The sequence below is a fragment of the Hyperoodon ampullatus genome (genome assembly GCF_949752795.1).
Source record: "Hyperoodon ampullatus genome assembly, chromosome: 10".
NCBI lineage: Eukaryota > Metazoa > Chordata > Mammalia > Artiodactyla > Ziphiidae > Hyperoodon > Hyperoodon ampullatus.
In genome coordinates, this window is record NC_136923.1 from 95,926,737 (window position 1) to 95,946,825 (window position 20,089).

The 20,089-nt window shown below is 43.4% G+C and overlaps 1 protein-coding gene across 1 annotated transcript in view; it reads right to left on the minus strand.

Annotated features, from left to right (window-relative positions):
- Window positions 1-20,089, minus strand: part of LOC307059234 (phosphatase and actin regulator 1-like) — a gene marked incomplete at both ends in the record, with an annotated part of 514,568 nt that overhangs the window by 148,753 nt on the left and 345,726 nt on the right. The window contains one exon of the mRNA XM_079713047.1: window positions 17,787-17,951. Coding sequence (XP_079569173.1) covers window positions 17,787-17,951 — 165 coding nt within the window. The remainder of the gene's footprint in view (window positions 1-17,786; window positions 17,952-20,089) is intronic.

Sequence of the window (20,089 nt, forward strand, 5' to 3'; positions counted from 1 at the left end):
CCATGACAATGAGAAGCCCACGCACCACAACGAAGAGTAGCCCCCGCTCGCCACAACTAGAGAAAAACCGTGCATAGCAGTGAAGACCCTACACAGCCAAAAATGAATAAATAAATTAAAAAAAAAACTCTTTGAAAAAAAAAAGACACAAGTTTCTTTTTTCATTTCTTTTGGACCTGTCTCTCTATAACTTTGCAGCATTCTTCCTGTACCTGGAATGTCCCTTCACTCTTACAGAACTTCAACGCCCATTCCAAAGTCTTTATAGAACCTTACTTGGTCTTCTTTGCCCCTCCGTGCTCTACTACAGTCTCTCCTCCGGCACCAGTGGGGCCAGGCTCAAGTCCCTAAGGGTAGGAACTGGACCTTTTCATCTTTCTGTCCGAGGGCCTAACTCAGTGCTTAACATTTAGTAAGTACAAAACAATGCTCACAGAACAAATAGAAGACCAAATGTTGAGCCACTAGAAGGTTGAACATCTCAACGGGCAATAACTCTATCATATTGTCTTCATATAGCTGCCAGTGCTTGCGTTTCTAGGTGCTACATAAGTGTCTGTTGCATGCATGCAGGCACAGGTACTGAAATAACCCAAGTATTTCCCAATGGAGACTGCTGGTCATTTCCCCATGCAGTAATTCTCAATTGGAACTGAATTAAGACAATAAAGGAACTACCTCTTTTGTGCTTCCAGACACTCTGTGTATACCTCATGATCACTGATTTGGCAGCCTTGGAATTACTGGTTGCCAGTTCTCTTTCTTCCATTAGGGTGTATTCAGTGTAGGCAGACTTTTGTCTTATTTAGCTCTCAATTTTCTGTGCCTGGCATTTAGGAGATCTTGGGTAGGTATTCATTGAACAAAGGAATTTGGAGGAGAAACTTCAGCTACACAACAATGGGGCACCGTGAGCCATTAAGTAGCATCAGACAGTCAGAAAAAGAAAGATGTTTCCTTGCATTGTTTTTTCAAATACTCCATTGCTAAGAAGGTTTACCTGATCAGATATTACTGTCATTTCCATGACATAAGTTTGAAAAGAGTGAAATTTTAGCTGGATTCATCTTATCACCCTGGCTTCAGATCCAGCTTAAGTTACAATATTTTGTTTTCCAAGCTTGATGTAGGTAGACAGAAAACCAAAAGACCCCTTATAAAGCTTTCTGCATTGGGGTAGTTAGGAAGCTGAGGCTGGGAGCCTGCAGCTTGAGATGATAGAAGACAGATGTGAGTGTGTCCTAGCCAACCCATTGGTGGGGACTCACAGCATGCCTGGAAGGGATAACTCTGTGGATTTTCCTTTTGGAAAGCAAAACCAGGGTTGATAAAGAGGAAGGAGGGGCTTCCCACCTTATATAACGGCCTCATTGTGGGCAGATGAAGGCTGAGCAAATTCTACATCTGGAAAAGAGGCACTTGTTGGAATAGAGGCCAGAAACAACCTCAGTCTCTTAATAAATAAAACTGTTTAGTGACTAAACAAAAAGTACTTCAATTTAGTAAGAAGTAATGGTATATATTACCAAGACCTTACTCTAGGAAACAGCTTCCTGTTTCAATGTCGACAAATTAAAATGATTGAACAGAGGTACAGTGGGCTGGGGTGCCGGGCTACTGGAGTTCGAGTTCTGTTTCTACTCTTTAAGAGCTGTGTGACCTTTGGGCAAGTTGCTGCTTAACCTGTCTGCACCTTTGTTCCCTCATCTGCAAAATGGGAATAAAAATAGTTCTGGTCTTATATGGGTCTGTGATTATTAATATGAGTTAATAAATGTTAAGAGCTTAGATAAGTAAATGGCACATTAGTGATATATGTGTTGATGAACTAAGATTAAATCAGGCAAAGATGATGTCTGTTTAAAATTCACTAAGAATGTATCTTTTATAATTATTTTGCATAAAAGTAACATATACTTAGGGCAATCATTCAAATGCAAAGAAAGGAATACGATGAAATGCCAAGCCCTCCTCCTTCATCTAACTACCATACTCAGTTCTGTTCCCCAAAGCCCACTACACTCCTAAATGTTTCTTCCATATTTTTGCAGAAAAAATTTTATTCAGAAACCAACATGTCTACATATAATCTATCCAGTATTTAATAAAGTATTATTAGGGGAAATTTGCTAAGAGTAAGTTTTAGGAACTCTCATCACACACACAGAAAAATGGTAACTATATGAGTAGATGATACGTTAATTAGCTTGACTGAAATAATCATTTCATTACATGTGTATCAAATCGTGTTGTGCAACTTAAATATATATAACTTATTTAAAAATAAAATTTAAAAGATGAAATATAGAAGTAAAAAAATAAAATTATCATGAATAAGATCACAATACACCTACTGGTCTGCACCTTACCTGGCTTTTTACACTTAACTGTACATCTTAAGGTTCTCTCCATATCTGAAGATATGAATCTACCTTAGGCTTTTTTTGTGGCTCACTGGCACTTTGTGTAGAAAGACCATGATCTATATAACCAGTCCTCCACTGATGGCATTTGTCTTGTTTCCAGTTTTCTGATATGATACACAATCTGTAATGAACAGCCTTGCACTTCCATCTTACTGCAAACACACATGTAGGTTAAATCCCTGGAAATGTATGACTCCTTCCGGGCATGCTCCTCCTCAAATCTGTAACTTTGCGGCATCTTCTGTCTGGAATGTTCTTCCTGCCTCACCATCCTCTGTTCGGAGGATGAATTGTAAGGTCCAGGGTAAATGCATTTAAAATTTTGATTACTTTTTTTTTTGCAGTACGCGGGCCTCTCACTGTTGTGGCCTCTCCCATTGCAGAGCACAGGCTCCGATGCGCAGGCTCAGTGGCCATGGCTCACGGGCCCAGCCGCTCCGCGGCATGTGGGATCTTCCCAGACCGGGGCGGCACGAACCCATGTCCCATGCATCGGCAGGCGGACTCTCAACCACTGCGCCACCAGGGAAGCCCAAAATTTTGATTACTTTTGCCAAACTGTCCTCTAGAAAGCTTGCACTGATTCATCCTTCCACCAACAGTGTATGGGAGTGGCTGTTTCCCAACCTACCCTTGCACCTGCTGACACAGTGTGGTCATCAATTTCTTTTATCTTTGCCAAAATCATAAGCGAAAAATGGTAGTATCTCACTCATGTCAATTTGTGTTTATTTATGAGTGAGAGTGATATAGTTTTATATTTATGGGACATTTATACTTTTCCTTGATTTGCTACTTATTTCCTTTGCCAATTTGTTTTAAATTGAAAATATGAACTGTGCTTAAAACCCTGCTTAAAACCTTTAATGGTGACCCACTGCCTATAGGATAAAGTCTGGAATCCCTAATATAACAAAAAGGGGGCTGTGGTCTGGTCCCTTCTAAGCCTCCTCTCTCATGTACTTGTTACCCATGCCTCAAAATTGACGGTCTAGTAACACCCAGTTGCTTGTGGTTCCGAGTCTGCATCATTTCAACTTCAGTAAAGACTCATGGGGTGACTGGTTGAAGGAATTCCAATTTTCATACAATTCACCTTAGATAAAGAACTATTATGAAACTTCCAACAATTTCTTGGAGTATTTTCTGTTTCTTATTAATCCTATTATCAGAGACCATTTATAAATAATACGTCTGTCATGGTTTCTGCTAGTTTATACTGGTAATAATATCTAGATATCTTCCAGCTGGCTCTCACTAAATTCTCACTAAAGTTCAATCATTTGATGGGGAAAATGTTCAACTACAAGTGGATTGCAATATTCACACCAGGAGTTTAAAATTAACCATAAAAGAAGAAATTAGTCCAAATAGAGGCCAAAGATCACAAGAGCTTCCCTGAGGGCCACTCTGCACAGACTGTCCCATGCTGGAATATCCTAGACACCCCAGCCTACTCCTCCCTGCTTGATTTCTCACTGACCACACTTAGAACTTAACACCACTACACATCCCTATATTCCAACCCTGCTGAGGGTGAAGTCATTACCCTCCACATCACATTACAACCTTTCTGGAATGCAAGGGCCAAAAAATATTTACCCCCAATGTGCTCCAGAACCAATTCTCTACCCTAAAGACAAAAGTACAAAGGAAAGAAATGCTACAAACACAGATGTCTGTGGCAGGGTTATTTATAACAACACACACCCAAGGGAATATTTTACAGTCATTAGGAAGGTGACTTGGCTATGAGCAAGAGTTCTACTACAACGTAACATTAAGTTAAAAAATTAAAATGAGAGCGAGATCAAATTATATTTATGTAATAGGGAAGAACAAATCTGACTCCATATTAGATGTTTCTTTTACTTTAACCTTTGTATTCTATTGCTTTTGCTTTGAGTTAAGAATTTTGCTTATAGCCTGAAATATACAGGAGAGCCCATTCTCAAGGCTGTGACCTTTAAGGATATAAGACTTTTCCATTCATATAGAGATAAAAAGTTACAGAACAGAGAATAGCATTTGTCTTGTTGGAAGTTTACAGGACCTACTTAGACAGCTAAAAGAACAAAGGATTCCTAAACCAGGAATTTTGCAACAACCAACCACACCCGTCCCTCACCTTGCCTTTAAAAATGTTTTGCTGAAACCCTAAAGGAGTTCAGGGTTTTGGGAGGCACGAGCCACCCATTCTCCTTGCATGGCCCTGCAATAAACCTTTCTGTGCTCGAAACTCTGCATTTCGGTTTGTTTGGCCTCACTGTGTGTTGGGTACACGAAGCTGAGTTCGGTAGCACTTATATTTTGATTTCATCTATGTGAAGTCACTATGAATGAATGTAAGCAGATATGTATAAATGATCATAATTTGTAAGCATGCAAGGATGAAGGGTGAATTTTCTATTTTCAAGCTTTAATGGAATCTTTCTATTTAAAAAAAAAACCCTCAAGTTTTCTTATTTAGAATCTAGATACAAAATTATGACACTAATTACCTTACATGGGGAGGCAGTTTGTGATAATACCATAACATGACTCTTTCTCATTTTAGGGATATTTATATATCTACGATTAGCATTCAACACACAAGAGCCCAGTTGTCTTTACAAAACAACCAGAAGCTGATGTGACTACAGCCATCATGGAAGGCCCATTATCATGAGTATCTCTGTAAATATCGACCTGACCCAAATCTATCAAGTGTCAGTCATTCACGAGGCAGGCAAGAATGATCCTCATTGTAATGGCAAATTTTCTGTTAATAAATCTTTCCAGTTATCCATGCATGAAACAGAGTTTTGTGCTACAGTGGAGAAACTGTATAACTTTTTTTTTCACTTAGGAATATATTACTATAAAATGATGTTGTAAAATGACAGTTCATAGTTGCTTCACAGAATCTTCATAGAAACACCTGGAACTGTAATTACCATGCTGCTCAAACAAACTACCTCATTAAACAACCCCTTCCCGGAGGCTGGGAAGCATTTAAAGGCCCTTTTCACGTGCGCCCTTGACAACCAGGTGCAGTGGTAGGAGGCAGCTTCCTACAATTTCAGAGCCTTTCACGGCTCCCAAGAAGCCAGAGAACATAAATCCTGGCACTATGGAACAAAGCAGCCTTTCCAAGGACACGAAGATGTTGCTATGCCACAGAAGAGACATTCATTCTCTTTAGAAACTCACGCTTGGTTAATTGGAGGACAAAAATAGACTAAATGTTACAACAGTCTTCTATGCCGAAATTACATCTGCATCTGAACATCATCAGCTCTCCTCTCTGACTTCTACTCCACAAAGACCTCTCAGAGCATCGCTTAATTATAACTCACTGGGACTAGACAGGAAAGTCCTCTGTGGCATTTTAGGTTATCACCCAGGTCCTCCCTCCCCAGGTCAGACTGCCACTCAAGGCCGGTTCTCGGTACACAATGCTTTCTTTCATTCATATGATTTCATGAATACCTCACACAGTTTATATTCTATTCACGCACTGCCCCCACTCTAACTCACTCCGGGGCTCACCAAAAGAAGGAGGAAGACCTTTAAAACTGACCTTCAGAAACAATTTGATTCATGTGTGGGCTGTGTATTTTCTTATTAAGGTTACTTGACATTTGTTTTAGTCAAACAAGCCCCAAATCATAATTGATTCACTGCCTAATGCCATTCCTCTGTCTCCTACAACTTTACGAGGAAACCAACACCACCACAAATCAACCAAAAGAAATCATTTTTTTTAAAAGACAAGTTAACATACATCACAGAGGTATTGTTCTCTGCCTGAGAAATGCCAGCATTAATCATTGAACACCAAGTCTTATTTCCAATATTATTTTGTTTTCTTAATGGGATCTGCTTTCTGAATTCAAGTGTGTTTAATATCTGTCTACCTAGATATACATACATCTTAACCTTTTCACTCTTTCTGCTTCCAAGTCACGTGTAACAGTGAAATTTCCAAGCAAAGCCTAGAAGACTTCGGTGTGAGACGGGCTTGCATTCAAATCATTTAGGGCTTTACCACTGACCAGCCAAGTGACCGTGGAAAGTTACTAGCCCTAAGCCTTATTATCTTTATGTATAAAACAGATATTCGGAGTAACTGCCCAGGACAGTTAAGGCTGTGAGAACTATATCGAAATTCATTCAGTATCTGCCATGCAGTGGGCACTCAACTATCCCCTACTACCACTGTTATTACTAGTGGTAATATGTTATTATTGTGTTCACAGTGAATAAAGTCCAAGGGAAAAGCTCAAAGAATTCTGGGGAAACACAGAAGATGAATCTCTACAGGCAGACTTCAGAGACACTGTGGTTCGGTTCCAGACCTCTGAAGTCAAGCAAATATCACAATCAAGCAAGCCACATAAATTTTTTGGTTTCCAAGTGCATATACAAGTTATGTTTACATTATACTGTAGTCTATTAAGTGTGCAATAGCATTCTAAGAAACAACATACATACTTTAATTTAAAAATACTTTATTGCTAACCATCATCTGAGCCTTCAGCGAGTCGATCCCTGATCACCGTAACAAATAATAAAGAAGTTTGAAATATTGCACCAAAGTGTGACAGAGACAGGAAGTGAGCAAATGCTGTTTAAAAATGGTGCCAACAGACTCGCTGGACACAGGGTAGCCACAAACCTTCAACCTGCAGAAAATGCATCATCTTCAACACGCAATAAAGCGAAGCATGATGAAACGAGGTGTGGTTATATAATAAAGAGGTAGTCGTGAGAGAAGAGTGCACACTGTAATTGGACTGAATAAGGAACTAAAATAGATGCTCGCTTTCCAGTGTCCCCAAAGTGAATGATGATTCATTTCAGAGAGTCAGGGTGCTTCCGGACTGGAAGCCTGTTAGGGCAGAAATGAGGCATTTGGCGCACACATACTTATTTAGGTGATGGTGGGAAGGTCCAGCCAAGGGCTAGCCTCAGGGCAGAGGCTGAACCTGCCACCAGAGATCTGAGTCCACTGCCACCATATCGATGGAGCCAGCAAGTGACTAAGAATGTAATGGACTCAGGAGACATCAGAGCTTCAGATGGGACGAATGAGCGCTCCCAGAAGGAAAGGGGAGGGAAAGAATGAGAAGGGAAGGGACCTGAGGAAGAAGCATAAAGAAAGAGGAATGTGGTGAGCCCAGCAGGGAAGCACTCAGGGCCAGTGCAGCACGGCCGTCAGGCCTGGTCCAGGGAGAGGTGGCAGCAGAGCGTGAGGTGTGCTCCTGGAGGGCCTGGAGGTGGGGAAGGCATCGTGCTTGCTGGCCTGGGAGCTGCCCAGGGGCACAGACAAGAACTGCGGGGAGAGGTGTCGAAAGAAGACAGAATCCACGATTAGCCAAAGAAACTGGCCCTGGGACAAAATTTCCAATCAAGACACCCAGCAGAAGTGCGGGAGAGGAGAGAGACACACAAAATGAGGGCTGGGAACAAAGAAATTTACTTCTGTAAAGATGCTAAGGGACTCAACCACCATTAATGGTTTCAACTGAAATGGCAGGCAGTTGAGGGCTGTTTGAATGTTTTTATGAGTCTCAGTCCCAATGGCTCTTTCTGCTATGCCTTGCAAATTAACTGGCACTTCTACTGTGTTTGCACGACAGAACTGGCCTCAGGGTCCGCAACGTATGTCCATGTGGCTTTAGAGTCTCCATTCTCCCTGCCTTGCCTGGCGCGGGCCCACCTCATGCTTATTACCCTGGCAGAAATAGTAATGGCATCTCATTTTACTGTCAAAGATGCCCAGGTTTGGAAAATAAAGTACATGGTATCCTGCCTACGTCTTTCTCTACTTTTGAGCATTCTGACTTGCCACAGAGACCTGATTTTCAGGAGGTTACATGCTCTTTGTTTTTTCCCCCAAGAACACCTCTTCATGCATCAGTATTTTTGCCTACGATGCAGCAAAGGAAAAACAGGATGAAGCACTTCCTCAGGGGCCACTGTGTGTGTCCACTTAATTGTAAATTCTTGGAGAAGGGGAAATACTTTAGTGACCTAACTTGTTGGTACCTAGGAAAACACGGCACAAACTCCAGCTTTGTGGGATTGTACGATGTGTCTAAAAGCAAACTCTTACACCCAGTACCTAAATAAACCTTCCCAAAATCTAAGAGGAGCTCATCACAACTGTCATCTGAGACACACACACACCATCCAAAAACTGAAACTATGAAATAAGAAGTCTTTTGTTCCTCTTGGATGTTTGTTTACTTTTTAATGCATTTCTAGAAAAGGAATAATGGTAGATAAAACTTACAAAAAATTTACGATGTGCAAGGTATGATTCTAAGAGCTTCCACAACTAATTTTATTTTTCCACCCTCACAGCTTTACGAAGTGTCAGTTTTATTCGTATTTTAGCTGAGGGAACTGAACTCAGACAGTACAAATAACCTGCCTGAGATAACTCAGTAGTCAGGCTGTGGGGTCTGTGCCCTAACCACTGGTCCACACGACCTCCTCACATAGAACTCCAGATTATCTTGGAAGTCAGTGGTCAAGCAGACACCTTATGACAAATGCTGTAAGGCTTGTGTCCTTTCAGAATCAGTTCTGCAAATGTCTAGCCCTAAAGCTAGCACCTGCTCCAGAGGCCTGTGTGGTCACTGTCTCCTTACCTAATCCATGCATCTTTTGTTTCTACGTACCAAACAGCAGAAAGACATCTTGTTCCACTGCAAACATAAATGTAATGGTTTTGAATGGTGTTTGTTTGCAGCCACTGTCAATTTATTCTTTCTTAGCCATTAACAAACAAGGAGTGTCTGTGGTGTACATGGCCTTGAACTAGATACTGTGTGATACAAAGATGGGTAAGCTGTTAACCGCTGCCTCTAAGGGCATTCAAGAAAGACGTTATGACCTCCAGGGTCGGTGTGTATTGATGAGATTCTCTTCCTTCACATTTCAGCTTTCTAGAGATAAGTCAGAAAAGGAAAGTGTCCTGTCACATCACTGTTAAGTGCAGATGAATGATACGTTTTAAAGCATCTGAATTATGAGTTCCCACACTCATGGACCGAAATGCAATGTTAAGTGATAAGATTCCAGGTTAAGTTCAAGTTGCAACTCTTCCATTTCTAACTGGAAAGTATTTAGCTGCTCTAAGCCTCAGTTTCTTCACCTGCCAAATGGGCTTAATAACACTATGTAGGTCTGTTGTGAAAGTAAAGTAATAACAGCTGGACAGGGTCATGCATGTGTCACATTCACAGAAAACCCAACAGATTATAGCAACTGCTGTTGTTGTTGTCAATATAAAATTGTTAAAGTACAGTCTACCTGGAAAGAAGGGAATAAGGCGCACTCACAGTTTTCTTAGACCTCAACAGTGGAGGGAGCTGGCTTCCAAAAATGGCACCCAATGAACCACGCTCCTGGCACTCACACCCTTGTTTCGTTTGCTCCAACAATGAGTCTGGGCTGCTCCTGTGACTTGCTTTAAGCAACAGAATACTGCAAATGGGATACTGCGCCAATTCTGGACTTGAGTCTTAACAGCTGGCAGCTTCTACTTTCACATTCCTGGGGGCCCTGAGTCATCCTGCTGGAGAGACCACGGGAAAAGACCACATGGACTGGCACTGAGAATACTTGGAGGAGAGAGGCCTAGCTCTCCCCATGGCCTGGTGAGTCTCCAAATGACTCCAATCCCATCTGCCTGCAAACACGTGAGAGACCCCAAGCGACACCAGCTGAGGAACCACCCAGCTGAGCCCAGTCACAGGACATAATACAACTGAGTTTGTTCCTTTAAGCCACTAAGTTTTGGGGTGTTTTGTCCCATAGCAACAGATAACCCAAGCAACAGTGCTGCCCAAATATCCTGACCTGTGTACAACTCTGACAAACTGAAAAGCATTCGTGGATGATGGCAAGTTCTTCCAAGGCCGGGACCTTCCAGCTTCTGCTTCAATCACTGTCCTTACCTCTCCCCTTTCAGACCTATTAAACAGAGGACCTCAACAATACGGCTGGCTGGCCACCGCAGGCGGGTACCCACTACATCAGGTGCTCCTTAATGCAGAGAGGCAGAGGCAGCATCGCTGTCATCAGGACCATATAGTCTTGACAGGCAAGCGAGAGCGCTGGATAACGTTCACTTTGACAGGTAACAATGCTATCTTTACAGTCCCCACCCTGGGAGGGTGCCGATTCCCACAGCCTTCAGCCTGTACCTCCTAGAGATGTCCTTTAAAAATAGGGCCTCTATACTTACCTGGTGGCGCAGTGGTTAAGAATCCACCTGCCAGTGCAGGGGACATGGGTTTGAGCCCTGGTCCGGGGAGATCCCACATGCCTAGGAGCAACTGAGCCCATGCACCACAACTACTGAGCCTGTGCTCTAGAGCCTGAGAGCCACAACTACTGAGCGCTCGTGCCACAACTACTGAGTGATCGTGCCACAACTACTGAAGCCCACGTGCCTAGAGCCCATGTTGAGCAACAAGAGAAGCCACCGCAGTGAGAAGCTCGCGCACCAACACGGAGAGTAGCCCCCACTCGCCACAACTAGAGAAAGCCCACGAGCAGCAACAAAGACCCAACACACAGCCAAAAATAAATAAGTAAGTAAATAAATAAATGAATAAAATTCATTAAAAAAATAAAAACAGAAGAAAAAAACTCTTAAAAAAAATAGGGCCTCTAAGTCTACTTTGCCTTCTAACCCCTAGATGTTCCCTTTGTGGGTCATGATGGATACGCAGGTAAGAAGATCCTGTGCCTGTCCATGCTCATTCTTTTTTTTTTTTTTTTTTTTTTTTAAAGAAACTGAGTTTTCCAATTGTACAAAGAGAACTGTGATCCAGCCAGGTGCTGAAAGCTACACAACTTGATGATTTCTTATTAAAATCAGATGTTCAACAGTGCTCTGATTATTTGCATGTCTGTTTTTCCTAGTCATGAGACTTGTCATCACTGAAAAATGTGTGGAAATATAGCTATTTGGCCTCACAGTCAGCGCGCTGGTGTTTCTATTCCCCTTGGAATGCCAAAGCCGTGTTAAGATGAACTCTGCATCTTGACACAATCCAACCAATCTCAAACAAAAAAACACCTCCCACAAGCTCTACCCCCTTTTGGTGATTACTCTATATTTCTCCTTCTCCCTCCCAGCCAAACTCCTTAAAAGAAGAAGTCTGCTTCCTCAACTCTCACTCACACCATAACCAAATGCTTTCTAAACTCCCAGCAATACAGCTTCCCCGAAACTGTTCTCCCCAAGGGCACCAGTGATGAGCTGTCACTGAACACTCCGGACACTTCTCAGTCCTGCCCATCTTGCCGGGATCTGGCAGAGTGGACCCTCCTCCTTGCTTGAACTCTCTCCTGCTCTGGTCAGGAGATACCAATGGCCCCCTCCTGGTTTTCCTCCTAACTCTCTGGTGGGCCTTATCTGCCTTCCCTGTAGACTCTGCTGCTGCCTGTGTTCATAACTTACAGGTCAGTGGTCCTCAGGGGGCTGCCACAGCCCCTCTTTGCTTCCCATGTCAAATTCTCCTTTGGAGTTTTCATCCCATGGCTTCAACAAGTATCCCTCCAACTGGGGTATCTTGGAACCACATGAAAGCCAGCATGCCCCCAAACAAAAGCTCATTTTCCCCATAAACCCGATGTAGTGTGTGGTACCTCCATCCATCTGACGGCATGTCACCGCTCAGAGAGAAACAAGAGCGTGGTTCTTATTCTTCCTTTATCCTCCACATCTGACCTGTAATCACGTCCTGCTCATTCTGCTTCCTAAATATCCCTTGCAACTGTTCACAGCCTGTAGCTCCTAATGCCACTCTTTCAGCCTAGGTTATCTTTATCTCTCCCCAACAGTAACAATTAACCACCTGCTAAGCAGTTTCCTTGTTACCAGAATCAACAGACACACCTAATGTTCCGTTGGATGTGACAGCAACGAGGTATCTTCTTAATTCTCTCACAAGTAAATTTTCTCTCATTACAGACACAAATATATGGAAGAAGTTATATTAACGACGTGAAAATAGCATTGGGTGCCACTCCAAACTTTCCCCATAGTAGAGAGAATGATCTTTCAAAAAGGCAAGTCTTCTGATAGCTTCATTGGGATAAAGCATCAGGATAAAGCCCAGACGCCACGACGTTCTACTAAGAACCTTTATGAGCAGATCCTTGCCCACCTCTTCAACCTCATCCCTCAGTACTCTGTACGCCTCCCTGCCCAGCAATCCTTTCCAAACCACCACCTCTTTCCAAGCTATAGATTGCCAATCTCTCCTCCTCTCTTTTCCAGGCTTTCTTTTTTTTTTTTTTTTGCGGTACGCGGGCCTCTCACTGTCGTGGCCTCTCCCGCTGCGGAGCACAGGCTCTGGACGCGCAGGCTCAGCGGCCATGGCTCACGGGCCCAGCCGCTCCATGGCACGTGGGATCTTCCCAGACCGGGGCACGAACTCGTGTCCCCTGCATCGGCTGGCGGACTCTCAACCACTGCGCCACCAGGGAAGCCCTCCAGGCTTTCTTACATCCTGTTCTTTCCACTGGGAGAGAAGACTTCCTCACATTCACTGCCTAATTCCTTGGTTAAACATTCATTTCTCTAGGAAACCTTTCCTGGTAAGTTATAGTTCAGTTGGGTTTGTCTCCTTTGAGTTCCTGGAGCCCCTGCGCATCTTCTGCCGCTTATACTTTGTTGTAAGGATTGGCTTAACGACCTGTTTTTCCCTCAAGACCATAACCTTTGGGAGATGTCTGTCTGCACTGTTACTTTTTTTAGTGACAGTGGTAGTGCCTGGCAAATACATAAGCGCAACATGCCAAGTGGGTATCGTTTCTAAACTCCCTATGGTTAACAGAAGTCTGAAATCCTAACCTCTGGCCAGGTAGATATCCTCAGCCCACCCCATATTCCTTGCTTTCCATTCTCCAGCCACTGGTCACATCCTTGCTTTCCTAGCTTGCTCACCCCTGCTTCTTCCACCACAGGGCCTTTGCACATGCTGTTTCTGCTACCTGGAAGGCTAATTTTCTAAATTCCAACGTCTCCTTCAGATCTCAGCTCAAACTTCTCTTTCTTAGGAAAGTTTCCTTACTCCCTCAAGCCCCGCCCCCCTCATTCTTTCAAGTAGCTTCCCTTCACTGTCCTTATCACAGCTGTGGCCTTAACCTTTACTCTTGTAAGTTGACTGTCTCTCCAGAGACACCATGCATGCCATGAGCTCACCGACAAGGTCTGGTTTCCGCTCGCAGGCATACTCCCACGGCCAGTTTCAGTAAATGGTAGGCACTCCGGAAAAGGTTTTTATTTTTTACTTTTTTTGCTCAAGGCCCTAGGGGTGCAGGAAAGCTTAGAAGCACAAAGCGAATTTTGGCACGCTGTAGACTTCCAGGGCCAACTCTTGCAGCTTATGATTTTCTTTCAAGAGGAAATAAAAGCATAACTCGGTGGCGTCTTCACAGCTTATTCCTGCCAGTTCTGCTTTTCTATAAATACAAGCCTCATTTTCAAGGAATCTGGATAAGATGGCTGCAGCTGACTATTTTGGGGAGGCCCTGTTGATTCTATTTCAGAGGGAATGTTGTCATCTGTCTATACTCCTGGGGCAGGGGTGGAATGTGTCGTGGACCCCTGTTGCTGATTCTACAGAAGAAGTTGGACATGTCAGGCTAATTGCTTCACAGGCCCTGGACAGAGCCTCTGAGGACAGGCTGAAAGGCATGTTGAGATCTCCCCGAGGACCCATTATTTTATGTTCTATCCATTACTATTTTACTCCTACTGTCGTGTGATGCGGGGATGCTTCTGAGAGAAGCTTTTTGTCCTGTAGTGTTTTCTCCACCAGAGTTCAGTGCTGAAGGCTGTTTAAGGACACCAGCCTCCAGCTTACAATAGGAAGATGTCTGAGCAGCATGGGACATGGAGATCGGTGTTTGAAAAATTCATGTAATTGCTGATGCCAAAGTTAAGGAAAATGTTGACATCATAATTTTCCAATGTAGTTTTCTTACTGCTACTACAACTTACAAAGCAAGATTTCTGGGTGCACCTTTGAAAACGCTGCATACACAGACACATACATCCTGTAACTTGAGTTACAGTAAAACTACAGTATAGCTAATTCTGGCAAATTATAAAGGTAACTAACTCACTGTGGAAATAATAACAGGCCAAGTATGCATTGTATTAATGTCCTTTTGTGTAATCAAGAAAGCACACAACTTAAATACAAATACGTAATATAAATGTAATATCTGGACTTATTCTTTGTATTTAAAATTGTGGAAATTATTGTACATATGAAAGGACGTTACAGACACACACATATAAGACAAGTAAATGCATAACAGCTAAAACTGGCCAACCAATTAATATTCCCACAGTCAACCCTCTTGTGTATTTAATATTTGACTCTTATCCATGCATAGGAAAGTCTGTACTTCAAAGTACTATTTGAACATATATACAATTTATCATGTTAAGCATCCTTAAATTGTCAGTATTTTTCTCCTTGGAGCTAAAAGCTAGCACAGAAAGTCTCTCCTTGTTTCCAAAAATAAGGAATAATATTTCTGAATCCAGTTAAGAACAAAGAATACTACAGTGTAAACCACTGACTTTAAAAAACCTAGAATAGCTTGTTATATCATATAACCATCCATCATGATAAACAGATAAGCTATAGTCTATCCTCTATTTAATTCAGGAGCTGAATATGTCTCTTTAAAATAAAACCACAGGGGCTTCCCTGGTGGCACAGTGGTTAAGAGTCCGCCTGCTGATGCAGGGGACACGGGTTCGTGCCCCGGTCCGGGAGGATCCCACATGCCGCAGAGCAGCTGGGCCCGTGAGCCATGGCCGCTGAGCCTGCGCGTCCAGAGCCTGTGCTCCGCAACGAGAGAGGCCACAACAGTGAGAGGCCCGTGTACCGCAAAAAAAATAAATAAAAATAAAACCACATACAAAAAAAAAAACATACAATAAAACCACATACAAATATGGCATTCGGTTGCCAAATTAATCAGTTTGGCCCTCGAGATCACAAGAACTTGCTAAGAATAGTTAATAATAAGAAGGATTAAAGCTGCAACTTTGCCTGTCTCATGTTTTAATTCTTTCTCTCAAAAGTTTTAAATGAAAACATTTTCAGACTTTTAATGGTTCATGAGTAGTTTGATGTCATTGTACTTGCATCCATCAAAGGACAAGTTCTCCAACATCTTTTTTTTTTTTTTTTGGCTGCATTGGGTCTTTGTTGCTGTGTGCGGGGCTACTCATTGCAGTGGCTTCTCTTGTTGCAGAGCATGGGTTCTAGGCGCGTGGGCTTCAGTAGTTGTGGCTCACGGGCTCAGTAGTTGTGGCTCGTGGGCTCTAGAGCACAGGCTCAATAGTTGTGGCGCACAGGCTTAGTTGCTCTGTGGCATGTGGGATCTTCCTGGACCAGGGCTTGAACCTGTGTCCCCTGCATTGGCAGGTGGATTCTTAACCACTGCATCACCAGGGAAGCCCTCTGACACCTTAAAAAGTCTGCACGATGGTTCAGGTGCCATTTCACATGAGAAGCACCAGACCTTCACCCTGTGGTCTTGCCAAATGGACTAAGCAAAGCTCTTGAATGCCAGGAGGAAATGCATCTACCACACCGTCATTCAGGAGTTCATGCTGATAAATGGCAATTATTTAAATGGATGTTTGTATTATTACAAACCATTTTCATAGCAAAGTCAGGAAGACCATCGTAAAGGAACTTGTGGAATCTTTATTGTTATTTTTTCCAGTGCTTACAGAACATTCCCTTCTTCTTTCCTGTTCACATGTCTTACCCCTCACTTTGCCTGAAAATATATTTCATTTAGATTTCTCCTCTCCAAGGCAATGATATAAGTGCCCTATTCTGTTTCACTCTTAGGGGATACAGAGGAGTCATCCATTTAGAGTTTTCCTTGCATGTACATCTCTCAGTAGTGTTTAGAAATATGTAAGTGACCTACACATTTTATGACACCTTAACAAGTCTGTACAATGATCAAAAGGGAGAATGCAGTCAGGTGAAGAGTGGGGTGTAGTCAGGTAAATGTCAGCAGGGTGACAATTTAGAAATTCATGGAATTCGGAGGTTCACTGTAATCTCAGGAATGAACAAATTACATACAGCCACAGGGCACTGAGGTTTCCATCTCAGAAACAGTCAGAAAGCATGAAACTGGGGATGTCTACCATGAGAACTGTTTCAGATTCCAAGACTTTTCGCAACTTTCCTAAGTTTGTTCTTCTCTTTCATTCCCCAAAGCAGCTAGCATGAAAATTCTCAGACTTGTGGACGAGTATTCATGTACAAGAAGCAGATCATCGCCTATTTCAGTTTAGACGTGAGCCAAAGCGGGGAGAGGACGAAGAAATAAAGGAGGTGATGATTCTGAGGAAGAGGGAGAACAGGCTGAACTTTTGAGGACATAGAGGAAGAAGGAAATAAAAGCCCCAGAGCATCCCTGGAATGACCCGGGTACATAAATACCAAAATCAGGACGAAACAAACAAAAAGAATCTGCACGGCTCCTCCATCACCTCATGTCAAACCCGACAGGGTCAAATCAGAACTCTTCACGTTTCTTTCCCTATACATCTCCCTCTGCAATACTCTTACTTATTAAAAAATATCCACATAACGTGCCACCATAAACACCCCACAAATATTAAGTCATGTAAGGTACTATTCTCACCCCGATCTTACGGGTGGGAAACAGGCACAGAGTTAAACTGAGCAAGGTCATGCAACTACCAAGTTTCAGAGCTGGGACTTGAACTCAAACAGTCTGACTCCAGAGTCTGTGCTCTTCACACCCCTGCCATGCTGACTTTACCCAGATTCCTTTGCTGTCCACTAGGCTATGAACTATACAGTTATCTCTGTCATTACAATGATGCTTCACTTACTCAAGCTTTTGTCTCCATGAAATAACCTATTCCTATCTGCCAATAACCATATATAACTTACTTTCTGCTCCTGTGTTGATTTTTATGGGAGCGGGGAAAATTAGGATGAAAAATGAGAAACGGACTGTCAACACTAGAATGAAAGCATACAGGTATGGGAAAGGTGGAGTTCTAAGTTCAGCTATTTATAGATCAAATAGAAGTGGTGGTTTTATAAATTGAAAAGCAACAACCAAAAACCTGAGCCATGAGGACACACATAGGATCTAAAAGCCATTCTCCGTCATTCTGAAGGATTATTAAACACAAGAGCAATCCTAAGGCTCGATTCTCTTCCTTTGGTTCAGACAGCCTCGGGTAATTAAATTCTACTAATGAACGTAGAGAGCTGAAGTCAACAAACGCCCGATGAGAAACAAAGGAAAACATAATCCTACCTGCAGACGTGTGTTTGAACTTTTCACTCTTCTTCTTCCTCCATTTCCAAGGCTTGAAAATCCTTCCCAGGTTGGCAAACTTACTCCTCCTCCGGATGGGTGGGGTGTGGGTACCTGGGACAAGGGAGTCAGATCGCATTGCCGCCAGCCTCTCCACTTCCTCAGCTTGTTTCCCCGAGAAAGAGATGGAAAAGAGTGAGAAAAAGAAAAGTGTTAAAATGGGAGCCTCACAGATGGCCAATGCTTGCCATGGTTACAGATAACAGAAACCACATGACCCAACTTCCGTTTCTCTTTCTGCCTTTTGGAATGGAAGTCATACCAACATGTTCTAAAGGCTGGTGACAGTCAGCCCAACCCTAGGAATGTGGAGCACCCCAACCAAATTTGCCCAGCCTTCACCTAGGCTTGAGCAGGAGGATGAGGGGGTGGAGGAGGAACAGAGCGCCCCTGACCCATCGGAGCCTCCCCTACGAGGCAGGGACAGGGCATCCGAAGAGTCAAATGACAGTCAGTGTAGCTATTGGTCCAGCACTTTCTCAAATAAGACTTGGCAGATGCCATCACTATAACACCATCAGCTGAGAAAAGAGGAGGGAGAAAACATTTATCAACCGTCTATTCCAGTGCCAACATCTCCACCACCCACAATGCTCTCTCCTACAACCATGCTTCACCCAGACCTGCAGAAGCACTAGAATCTACTGAATGAGCGCCTCCACCTTAAAATCCACTGACCATTTTTAGAAACACTTACACTTCATGAGATTTTACAATTGCCTTAATTCCTCTAGGTCTTTTTGTTCCTGGTGCTTTGCTTTAATAATAATTTAAAAAAATTCCTGTAAATTGAGAGTTGAGCATGACATTAGGTACCATCTAGACTAATCCCAACAGCTTGACATTTTGAGGACATGAAGACCTTCAAACTCATAATGCCCAGGGGACCCTTTCTTAAGGGCCACAATCACTCTGACCGCTTATCACTTGGAATAAAACTCTTTTCCAACGTACATGAGCATCTATAGATCTCAGTGAGGTAAAGAGACCCTGACTTGAATTTTTATGACAGGCATAATCAGAGAAAATAACCTCCTTGGCGAAATCAAGGCAGGTGGGAGGGACTTGCCGTTCCAGAAAGTCCAGTTACATCTAGAGCTGCGGCCAATCCAGAACCACTCTGCTGGGCCTCTTGACACCATCCTTCAGAAAAATTTCCTGGACTTTGCAACACAGGCTGTTCTTGGAATCTCGATCTTACAGCCTGATGTTCTACCTGCTACCATCCAATATGGTTTAACCAGGAGATTCAATCACTCAACAGATACATATGGAACCCTCAACCGTATGCCAGGCCGTGTGCAATGGTGACAGATGATGACATGTTGGCAAAGGCTCCTGGGCAAACAGAAAGGAAGTAGATGAATTTGAGTGACATCCGGGAAGCCAAGAGTCTACAGGACCCAGGAGTGACTGGGTGGATGAGGGAGAGGAGGCAGATCATTCCTGATGGCCACGTTCACGTCAGCGGAGTGGCCCCCTTCATTCATGGAAGCTGGGAACGTGGCAGGTATAAATTTTGGGGGGGAAGGCAGTAACGATTTGGACATATTGCACGGCAAAGGCACTTTGAACTTTTTAAAAAATTAATTAATTTATTATTTATTTTTGGCTGTGTTGGGTCTTCATTGCTGCGCACGGGATTTCCCTAGTTGCGGCGAACGGGGGCTACTCTTCGTTGCAGTGCGCGGGCTTCTCATTGCGGTGGCTTCTCTTGTTGTGGAGCATGAGCTGTAGGTGCGCGGGCTTCAGTAGTTGTGGCACACGGGCTCAGTGGTTGTGGCTCGCAGGTTCTAGAGCACAGGCTCAGTAGTTGTGGTGCACGGGCTTAGTTGCTCTGCGGCATGTGGGATCTTCCTGGGCCAGGGCTCGAACCCATGTCCCCTGCATTGGCAGGTGGACTCTCAACCACTGCGCCACCAGGGGAGCCCGCTTTGAACTTTTGACTTGACACGGTTCAATGCATGGGTAAGCGCCTCTTTTCAATCATCGTCTTAAGTGACCACTTAATAGTGCGCCAGACACTGATCATTTCTGGAGCAGACGCACAGAAGAGCTGGACATGGCTGAGCAGACTCTAGCAGAAGAGACAGAGGCATCAGTGTGGAAAACTGCTGTGACGGGGAACTCCGCCAAATTCAACGGAGGCAAAGAGGAGAAGCCGACTCTGCTTCACAGAGTTGGAAAACACCCCCGGGGCGTGCCATGTACCACGTGGGGCTAGATTTTGAAAGAAAAGGAAC